This window comes from Vanellus vanellus (genome assembly GCF_965231255.1).
Source record: "Vanellus vanellus genome assembly, chromosome: 11".
In the NCBI taxonomy this organism is placed as follows: domain Eukaryota; kingdom Metazoa; phylum Chordata; class Aves; order Charadriiformes; family Charadriidae; genus Vanellus; species Vanellus vanellus.
This window is the reverse complement of record NC_138916.1, coordinates 23,625,461-23,636,914: the sequence shown is the minus strand read 5'-3', so window position 1 is coordinate 23,636,914 and position 11,454 is coordinate 23,625,461. Positions and strand designations below refer to the sequence as shown.

General features: G+C 39.4%; 1 protein-coding gene across 1 annotated transcript in view; it reads right to left on the bottom strand.

Annotated features, from left to right (window-relative positions):
* The window catches only part of PIAS1 (protein inhibitor of activated STAT 1), a gene marked incomplete at its 5' end in the record, with an annotated part of 66,636 nt that overhangs the window by 30,656 nt on the left and 24,526 nt on the right, over window positions 1-11,454 (bottom strand). The window contains one exon of the mRNA XM_082488509.1: window positions 10,543-10,987. Within this exon, the coding sequence (XP_082344635.1) occupies window positions 10,543-10,987 (445 nt within the window). The remainder of the gene's footprint in view (window positions 1-10,542; window positions 10,988-11,454) is intronic.

Here is an 11,454-nt window from a genome sequence, read left to right as displayed (position 1 = left end):
CTAGGCTATCACATTTGAAAGCACAGTTAAGTTTTGCAAGGACTGTGGTGGTTAAAAGCATTACTTCCATGTTCTAGCTTTCAGTTAGGATCCCACAATTGCCACTGTAACACCAACACACCATGACAACCTCCCACCCACCCACCCAGCGCCCGGGCAGCAGAAAGGAAGGTAGAGTAAAATACACCCTCCAGCCGCAAAATCACAGCAAGTTATTCCAAGCACAGCTCAGTTAAATAAGGCACAGAAAAGTCAACTGCTTCATAAAGACTCTGTTTACCATACTTGAAAACCAACTGCCCATTTAGTTTACTGCCTCACCTCCTCTTGCAAATCAAAGCTGAGGGGGTTTGTCTGGGGGGAACAGGGGACACAGGGGACACGGAAGGGGCAGGCTGGGGAGGAGGACCTTGGCTGCATGTCTGGGGCTTGCCCAGGACGAAGGAGGATACGCAGCAAACAAAACCAAGAGCACCCTCTAGAAGGGAGATGAAATAAGTTTTTCTTCTCTGTGGTTTTCTCTAATCTTCTCCCATGTTTTTGCACAATCTTTTTATATCCATATCTATTATTTCTAGATCTACTTATCCTATGATGCATGAAAATTTCAACAAAACACATTAAACGGAGTTAATTTAGCAGCTTTACTATTAAATACTAAGCTTCCAAGCTGATCTGTGACTATGCAAACTCCCCTATTCCTAAGGACTTCAGATTTCTCAGGAAGAGCCATTGGAAATCTGGAATTTAAGAGAGTAGAAAAGCTAACAGATTTCTATTAATCCATCTGGTCTATCTGCTGCGTTCAGGAACACCAAACAGATCCTGGCAAGTCAAGCACATTGTTTACTTTTAAAGTTCTGGAGTATGATTAAAACCAGAAATATGAAAATACATAGTTTTACAAAAGAAAATAATTTTGATGGCTAGAAACATGCAACCATGCCCTGCAAACAACTATTATTATTTAACAAAAGCAAGGCAAAAATAGATCTCTAATTGAAAACCGAGTGGATTAAAATAGAATTTATAATCTAATAAAGCTGGAATCTAGCCAGGACAACAGCGTTAACATGAACATTCTTAAGAAAGTTGCCAGGAATGGTTTGGGGGGGGGGGGGGGGGGTGTTAGCATTTTTTCTTCATAACTACAAATTATTAAATTTTATAACCTTTTCTTTAGCACTCTCTGAACAGTACAGAGCTTGGAGGGTTAGCCAAGAGTGGTTTATAGGCCACGTCTCCTTTGCAATCTCAAAAAGGAGGTACAATGCACAAATGCCTAATGGACTTCTATTTTTTTTTTTTAAATTCACATATAAAGAACAAAGGCACAATAATTTAAAAAAATACAATGAATCACAAGCATCACTTTACCTTGCTGCTAAAAAATTTCCTGAATAATTCAGAAATCTGAAAGGGCAGGTTTTGAAAGTATAATAAAAAGCTTTCCAAGCAGACTTATATAATTAAATGGGTGTCAACAGGAACCGTTTCAGACAAGGCACACAAAAATCCACTTCTCATCTTACCAGAATGTCACCATTTTTGAGGGGGTGCTGAAGAGGAGCGGGCAGAGGGGAGTATTTACTACTTCTTCATTCATTCAGCTTAAAACCAGGAAAGGCAATGAACAAAATCCACATTTTCTTGTAAACACATACATACCCTTAGTAAGAACCAGCACAAGCTCCAGGCCATTGACTCTGCAGGTCCCCAACAGTAGTACAACACACTCTAAAATGCCTAAAACATTGCAGAAACATTACAGAGCAGAGTTTCTTCTTCAAAGCTATTCTTTTTACCAATTCACTATCAGTTTCCTGAATTATTTCAGGCTTACCTCATTCAAGTAATGATCCAAATAGCATATGGGATTGGTATGTATTAAGTGAGAGTGACCCAATTATGCCTTGCTGGTTGCATATTTTGTTAAAAATTTCAGATGAGTAATGAGTTTTCAGAAATTGAGCAAAAACTACTTTAATACATGACAGTATCATTCACAGGACCAAAACACTTAAAATTCTATATGAATGTATACATACATGTGTGTGTGTACAGACAATGAATATATTACTTATGTAATTAATAATAATGATACATAAAAAACATTTCCTACCAATTTTATTCTTTATTTTGGAGAAACCCTACAGCACTAGAGTGAAAAAAAGAACCCAGCTTGAGTGGCTGCATTTTCTACAGCTCTAAAAATATTCTGTTCCACCTCACCAGTACCCACAGCTAAAAATAGCCACACAATCTTTCTGCAGTAAAATACCTCTTGCTGCCTTGAGAAAAAGCCAGTCTCTAAATTTCCATTCAAGAACACGTACCTTAAAATCTTTAATGAATCTTATGTCATCGCGTTGTTGAGGTGATGATGCTTCCTAATGCAACTGCAGCTGACCATCCTACTGCCAATATACTAAGGTTAATCTTTTCCATCTATCATCACCAAGTGCAGCTTATTAACTAGTGAAGGGAATATATTACTCTCCAATACAGAAAGATACTTGGACTAAAATTAAACTTGCACTTTACACTGCAGTAATTACCTAAATTCAGGCCATGAGAAAAGGGATCATTGAATTGCCCCATTACCAATGATTTCCAATAATTGCATGTTTATTTCTGAAGGCAAAAATAGTTATGCTAAGTAACAGTATCAGGACTACAGCAAATTTTTGCTACATGCTGTAAGATAAACAAGAGAAGTCTAACTGGTTATTCAGTAACCTAATACAGCACATAATTTTGATCAGTTAAATTTCTCAACATATTAACCAGAAAAACCTAAACATTGTAGAATTTGTCAGCCCAACACATAAATAATTCTTGCTTATCTTCCCCAGATAGGTAAGATACCTCATTTTGTTGCAGCACAGGCATTTTGCTTTTTCTTTTAAACAACAGAAGGCATTGTAACAATTTATGTTCGAACCTCTTTCAAATATCAGTGTTGAAAATTTAATACACTGCCTCCAAGCTAGACCAAAATTATTGCATCTAGATTAAAGCACAGAAAACATTTCCCTGTTAAAAACGTAAAATTCAGACATGTTTTGAATGATGTTCAATTGCAGCAGAAGCCAAGAAATCCATAACACACTACTACATACACATAGCTTCTCATAATGTAGTTTTTCCAAAACCTCTTCCATCAGTCCTGAAGGGGTGTCGTTTATATAACTGCTTTTGGAGGTGAGATCAAATGCCTGCGTACAGTACATGGCAACTTCTGTATATAAGCAGAAACTAAGCAGCTACTTGGGAGAGAAACGATGAGAGGATACACCGTAATGGGCGATCTACAACATCCCAGGACGTATCATTAGCCCTTTTAAAACCACCACAATTTATGAAGTTCCTGGGTAATGCAAATGTTTATACATAAACACTTCCTTTCTATTAACCACAATCTCTTAGCACCAAGCTCCTGCCATCTTCTGGAATCAAGCAGCAGGAGCATTTAAACGACTACCCACCATAGCCTTAATTTCCTGCTACCCGTTAAATGAATTTGTAGTGCAATATCGGGTCTGTCCCAGCTAGAGCCCTCCTCGGAGAGCTTGGAGAGCCACCCTCTCCCCTGGAAGACAGGATGAGCCTCTTGCTAATGGCTAAAGCCATGCCCGACCAGGCCAGAGCTGGACCCAATGCACCAACCAGCTGAATGCCAGAGGTGTCCGAGCAGGGCCAAGGGCTGTGCAGAAGCGCAGCGTGCCACACTTCGGCAGCTCAGCCACCCCGAGCCCACCTCCAGCACCAAGAGACATCCCAGATCCCCGTTTCTGTTTTGTCATTCGCTCGCTGTGACGTCTTGGCCACTTCATTTCAATCACTTATCACAATGGATGTTGTGTAACCTTAACATTTCAAAACACTTCAAATCTACTTGAAGGGAAGCATTTTAGTAAACATACAAATCATTCTTTCCTTGACAGCAGTGACGAGCTCTTAACCCACTTCCATGGGTTACAACTGCACTACACTCACAAATACACTGCATTACTGTGCAGTGACAATGCCATGTTCTTCAGCTTAAACCAGATGAAAAACTGAACTCTGGTTCTGGTCAGACCACTGCATTTGTCACTTAAGATCATTTTTAGATTCTGTTCAACTTAAGCTTTTAGCAGTTAATACTGAGAAGGAATAGGCAGAGCTACACTGGGGGAGGGAAAGGCAGGGAGTATAAAGACACAAAAGGAGCTTATTTGAAATAGTGCCTAGATTTATATATGAAAATAGCTTGGAAATACTCCAAGGGCTACAATTAATTCATAAGTATTACGTATTTTATAACTCTCTATGATACGTTGTATAAACAGAATGGATCAGCTGGAAACTCTGTGCCATTGGACAGATATTTATGTTTGATTATTTTTTTTATCAGTCACGTATTAGAGCATTTCTGAGCAATGAGGATTTCTGAAGACCTACAGTAAGTATTAAGGGATAATTTCATGCCAACCTTCAGTGCCAGAACTCTCTGCCCTCCCAACCCACCCCTGCAGAGTAAATGCCCACCCACCCCAGCTCTCGTCTCACCACTGCCTGTCCTGGACCTACACATCCCCAGTGCACATCTGTTCCATCATTCTACCAGAGGGAAGGAACATCACTGGATCATCCATACTCAAGTCACTGGATTTCTTTAGACACCTAAATATACGTCCCACAACTCAACTGCTGCCATTCAGGCTTGAAAATTTTATCTTCTATTCTAAGACCACCGACAGCAGTTGAACACTTCAGATAAGCAGTACCAAAAAGCTAGCACTGCCACGTCCCTACATGGGCTATCCTACTTCTAGCACATTTTTACCTTCACCAAAAAAGCAGCAAGTTTTAGAGGCCTGACAGGAAAAGCAAAAAATTGGGTTTAAAGTTCACAATTAGATAAGAGAGTTCCTAAGTAAGCTCTCTACCAGGATTAACATAACCCGTATCATCTTTTTCTAAAAGCCATCACAAAGGGAATTAAAGATTCCAAGTTACTGAAGACTTCCAAGTCCCAACAGCATTTCCAACAACTTCAAAGTGATCTCAACATCTTGGTTGCAAGAGGAAATCTTAAAAAATACATATTGCAATAGCACAGCTTCCTGTCTCATGGTATGTGAGCCCCACTTCTAGGCCTCAAGCTCTCCAAACACTTAAAAGGGATACCACCCCAAGCTTAGATTGGTTTGCTGATTATTAATGGATTACTCACATGCTTTGAGACAATCACGTGGCTTGCCGTAATTCCTTCTACTAAAAGCTTTAATTAGAATCATAGAACATCCTGAGTTGGAAGGGACCCACAAGGATCACTGAGCCCAACTCCTTATCAAATTATCAATTATCAAGAAAATATCTGAATTTGATCTTGGGAAGAAGAGCTGCTTCCTAGATCCATTCACATTAGAGCAGCAGTGTCTGAAAACATCCACATCCTGTAAGGTCCTGGAATTTGGGTGATCTCAGTTCTACGCATGAGTAGATTGAGCAATCAGCTGAAGTGAACAGTAATAAATTATACTCCTTTTCTTGTAGCACAAGAGCTACCCAGTTGGTTGAAGCTTTCATACTTAAAAAAACAGACTCTAGACTATGGAAAGATTCTCTATACATGAACTTGAGGCATACCACATGCAAATACAAGCTGAAGCCAAAAAAAGAAACCTAAGTGCACTGTAATTCTAGTTGAGCTACAGCACATGAACAAGACAGACCTAATATTTCAGCTTATTCTTGCACAATTGAAAACTGTAGAGCCGGAAGTCACAAAGCTCAAGCCTGAGTTGAGAATACAGTATTTTGTTGAACTTCCTCCCACAAAGTACATTTAAAAAAATAACAAACACAGAAGACAGTAAAGCATGGCTTTCATATAAACCATGATACTGACTGTGCAGAGAAACAGACCAGCTTGCTGATATATGAAGAGAGAAATACTTGCCAAACAAAACTTTTAGAGTTTCCAATCTCGATTTCTAAGTGCACCAAATTGTTTAATTGTTTAATAACGGTACCTTGAACTACAGTCACCCTAAAGTTTTTAGTCAGATCAGTTGCAAGATCTGTCCTCAAGAACACAGCACGTCCAACTAACCATGACCAATCACAGTCAAAAAGAAAATTTCAAGGTAAACGCAAGTCAGAAGCATCAACACTGGTTAGTAAGAACATAATTCTTGAGGGCAGGCACCAGAGGTGAAATTCTGCTTATCAGAGAAACCCTCTTATTAGAGTCCACAAATTAAGAAATTAAACTAAGACCTAAGCAAATCAAGACAAGCCTCAGTAGAGCCACTGGAAGCTCCCTTCACCTGATGGACAAGTATCTGCAGTCTGGCAGGCAGCATACAATGCCTTCTGTCAGCGATCCTCTGACTCCCCAAAAAGGCTGATGTTTGTCTCCTCCTCCCAGGAGGGTGAGACCTGTAGGTAATTTCCACAGGTAGATTTCCACAGGGCAGATCTGAGTTTCAGCATCATGTTCCACATCACTTAAACCTGAAGTGCAGCAAATAAATTGTAGGGTCATCATCCGTATGCCATTTGGACAGCTTTTAAAAGAGCAGCCATAGTCCACAGTCTCTTTAATCCTTCACATTGAAAAGAAAAGGTTAATTTCCCCTTACAGGTAAGTAAAGACCCATAATCTAGTTAAAATGTTTTTTGGAACAACTACACAGCTAAAGCAATTAGGAATGGCATAGGCTGTAAGAAGTATTTTTAAGATGTTGTTTAACTATCTAATGTCCCTTCCATAATAATCTGGCAGAATTTTGGTACTCGTTACTCATCTCATAGTAAACACATTTCACCACACAAAAGAGATCTTATCTGTGTGTTAGACATTACTTGTAGAAAATTTGCCCTATGCTTAAAAAACAACCAATTAGCAGCGTCTGTACACTGAGGGTTGAAAATAGGGAAAAATTAAGTGAAAGCTGCAGCTTCACTTAAGAAACTAACAACCAAAGTTCTCCTATTTAAAGGAGAATTCAAAAAACAACAGAGAAGTCGCAATAACAAGTCAACTTCCATACATTCCATCAAGGCCAAACTGGATAGCTTTTCCTCAAAGAACACCAGTCATGTAATCACATCAAATCATAGTTAACCATGGGGCAGAGTGCTCAGACTTCTCACTAGCACTGCAAGAGCTCAGCATACAGATTCATCCACCAACACACCTTTTCAGAATACAGAGCATTCCTAGTTGGCTTGTACGCAAAAACATCCAACATAGATGTTTTCTCAATTTTGCAATGAGGATGACTAATAACATATGGATTAAATTCGACAACTCCACTGCTCTCCATCTCAGATAAACAAGCCCACTGACAGTCGTCTTGGGAGTAAAGAACGCGCTGTCATCCCCCGACAGCACAGGCAGCATAACCATGACTGTCAGTATTAGCCACACAGCTCTGACAAAGCTACGCAGGAGTCACGTACTTGAAACACTCAGAAGCGAGAGACTCTGCTATCTGAGCAGAGTAACAGCAGGAGAAGAGTCCTGCCGTCAGCGGGGCCTAGCTGCTATTTTCAGTTCTTCAAACAAGAGCAGGTTGAGGTACCACAGGCTGAGTTTACGAGTTCGACTAGCTGGGCAAGTCTGCTCTTCTGCACGCATCCTACTCACTGCTACAAGTTGTATGGGCTGCTGTAAGCCAGGGGGGAAAAAAAAAATGAAAAAAAAGTTAGCCAACAGCCTTCTAACCTTAGCTTGTCACACATGCTGCAGCCAGCCATGCTCAAGTGAAGATCCTCAATAGCTGTTGGTGGGTGAGAAGGGTATGGATGGATAAAGCACTGCGTTTCCCCCTTGCCATGAACGCAGCCCAGTGAGCAGTCAGTGTGGGGATTTTAATCACAGTTCAGAGCTACGTTTTAAGGAAGCAAGTGTAAGAAGGTAACATCCATTTCCTCCTTTTGTTCTTGACATTAAAAATAATAGTTAGCAAATTTAAATTCCTTATCTGTTATTCACATTAGCTTGTGTACTACCCACCTACGTAAAATATTTGGGTACAGAATGCATGTTCAAGTGCCTCGCTGTGCAACTCCCTTCCCCAAGGCTTTGTCAAATTATTGTTTTTCAAATTAATAATCACATCTTGATGGGACAGAAGACTACTAGAGCAAACCTTCCAAACAATTTCACCTTGACTTAGGAAAGACCAGGGAAAATCACATCCAAAGATGTGCTTTGCCAAACTTTTACGTAATGACTATTATTTCAGAAGAATCTAAAGATCCTCAAATCAGTGGAGTTCACACTCATTCTCTCTCTCTCACACACACACATTTTTTTCTATTCCAATAGGTTCCAATTTAAGCAGGGAGATAATTATTCAAAACTCCACATCAGGTCACCAGTTTGTTCTTGCAGTGGAGGGAAACAGAGTGAATTCAAAAGTTTCTTATCCCTATTCCATGAGGAACCTGAGGGGAAAAAGCAAGCAGGAGATGCTGAAACACTGGCCAAATGCCAAGGAGAAGTTCTGAGTGTTTGTAATACGCATCTGCCATTTGAAAACAAACCCAGGCAACCTAGAAACTTGACATTTGAGGAAACCCACATTGTTTGCAGCAGTGAGAAGGATGCCCAAATCATTTGGGGGAAATATTCAACAAATCATTTAAGACTGACTTCAGTTAGAGTATCTGTAACTGTATAAATGGAGAAAATTATTAAAAGTCTGCTCTATACTTGCATTTAAAACTCCTAAACTGTATGCACAATTGCTCCAAGTTGTTTTGAAAGCGTACAAACCTGCATATCACTGGTTATTAATCCAATATGTTTTTTCATTAACATATATATATTACTCTAAAATACCTTCATGGCATTTAGAGTTAGAAATTTTACAGTCTGTAGCAACATTACTTTCCACTACAAAAGGAAACAACCATTTCTCATACACACAGACACCAAAGCTCTCTCTTCCTGCAAAAGCACAAGAAAAAAAGCTTTTTAATATTATTGCTTCAGACAAACAGAAAGACACCACAGGATGCACATGCAAAACAAAAGCCTCAAACATACCCTGAAGTTAACTGAAAGGACAGAGATTGCTTAAAAAGGTATCTGGTTGGAATTTCATCCACTTCCATTTTCTTACCCTGACACTCAAGAGTCCACAAACAGGGGAAAAATATCCTATTGTATACAAACTCCTCAAGCAATAAGACATAACAGAGCGTGAATTATGATCTCTTCATTTGGGGCCAGTTTGTCAGAGATAGAGCTGACAGCAAAGTGTTCGTACCACATCTAGGAATAAATGCATACCATAATTCCTGCACTGGAATGTTTTATAGAAATTATACCATTATTTTTAAGTATTTATAATGTAAAAGTGATGAGACACATACTGACTACCTAATTATCCAGCACCACCAGCATTGCCTGGAATGTTTATTAATCACTTAGGTTTTAGATTAAAGCTAAATAGATACAGTATACCTCTTAAAAGAATACCTGAACCAGATGATGAGATTATCAAAAGCTATCTGTTTTTCCCTCAATGTCTCAGTTGTAACAGTTAAAACAAAAAATCTGCAAACAGCTGTGCAAAATACTTCAGAAGTCTGCAGACCACCATCACGTTATCAGGCCTCTTACATCCCTGTAGCTGTTTGGACTGTTAACGTAAAGTACCTGCTCGTTTTTGTTTATAAGGGATCTCGTTCACAAAGGACAGTTTTTTCCACTCACCCACCATCTCCCCGTATCTACTCTCACAAATCTCCTCCTCCTCCTACCAGCTATCCTCACAGTGAATCTTTTGCAGGGTTTCAAGACAGCAGAAGGTTCCAATGTGCAAGCAGCCCCTCCAGAAATCCACAGGACTACTGTATTTAAGGAATATTTAAGAGTATTAAAAGTTAACCATGCTGTTAAGTGCTATGTGGAGTCAAAGCCAAAAAATCACACGTTGTTATATAATGCTCTGTAAGCAACAGATTATTCTCAGCAGCTACACAAGTGATTTATACCTTAATACAACAGTTTAAAGAAAAGTAGCCACAATTGCAAAAGAACCTCAAGCCTTCCTAAACTCAGATGTCGAGGCTGTAATGGATTACAGCAAATACCTAGCCTGGCATTCTTTCCCAGCACAGATGAGATTTTGTGGGCTTGATAAAGATTCCAGGGTATTTTTGGTTGTTTGTTTGTTTTGGGGTTTGTTTTTTTTTTTAATAATTAGACTCTATAGTTTATGAGAACTACTGAAAGCAGGCAGGTTTTTTTCCTTTTTCTAAGGTTTAGTTTGTTTCTTGTCAAACTCACCCCTTGAATATAACGGATCTTTGAACCATATTTAGTGGCTCAGCTAAAGCAACTAATGAGTGTTACGTAAGACATCTCTCCATGTAGAACAATCTGTTCCAAAAGTTACCAAAAATAGCGATTCTCTAAACACTGGTGTGATGCAATATTTAACCAGTTACTGCATTAGCAGCTGCATTCATCCCTTACTATTAAAAAAAAAAAAAGGACTTAAAATATTACTCCAACATTTGCAACCTTACCTAGGCTGGTAGGTTTTATCAGCTCATCCAGCAAGTCATAAAAAGGTAATTTCTGAAGTTTTATGTCAGGATGGACAGGGTGAAGCGCAGATGTGAGATGGGGGAGTTCCAGTTCATGTTTAGGTCCCAGAAGTGAAACGGGAAGCAATGGTGACGAGGCAGGGTGGCCATCATAACTGAGCTGTGGAATGGTAGACGGAGACAAAGCTGCTGGCATGGAGCTCGAGTGTACGCTGGGGATAGATAAGTCTGCAGGTGTCATGATTTTCTGAGGGAACCTTCGCCTATAGAGTTCTTTGATTTTCATTTGTACAGCAGGACTGCAGCCAGCCTTTAACAAATGCAGCGCTTTTGTGAGAAGTTCGTGTTTTCGTCCGTGCTTGTTCCTCCCCGCGTAACCCAGAAGTACTTGCAGTTCAGAAACTCTAAGGCTCATAACCATTTGCTTAAAAGAAACAAAACAAAAAATTAGTATTCAAGTTACATCATCTTAAACACTAACATTACAATGTGGCTTAATCCCATCAAGCATACTGTTTTTAAAGGCACACCACCACTGCTCTTCCCCCACTGATTATCTGAAATATAATGCTAAACAGTACTTGTTCACTGACAGATATATCCACTTAGAAAGTCTGTAATGAGAAATTTTTAAAGGGATTTCCATTTGCCATCCGCAATTCAGGACAGCAATACTGGGGGGGGAAAAATGAGGAAAGGACAAGTTGCCAGTACATAAAAATGCTTGTAAATGCAATTATTTTCTAATCGCTGTTCTGCCAGCATCTATAATGTTAACAATTTTTTTTTTTTTTTACATCCAACTAGATGGATAAAAAGTCATACATTGACAATATCCAAGTCTCCAGAACTTGCATTTAAAAGCTGTGCCAGTCCTTAACTCTGGAGTGC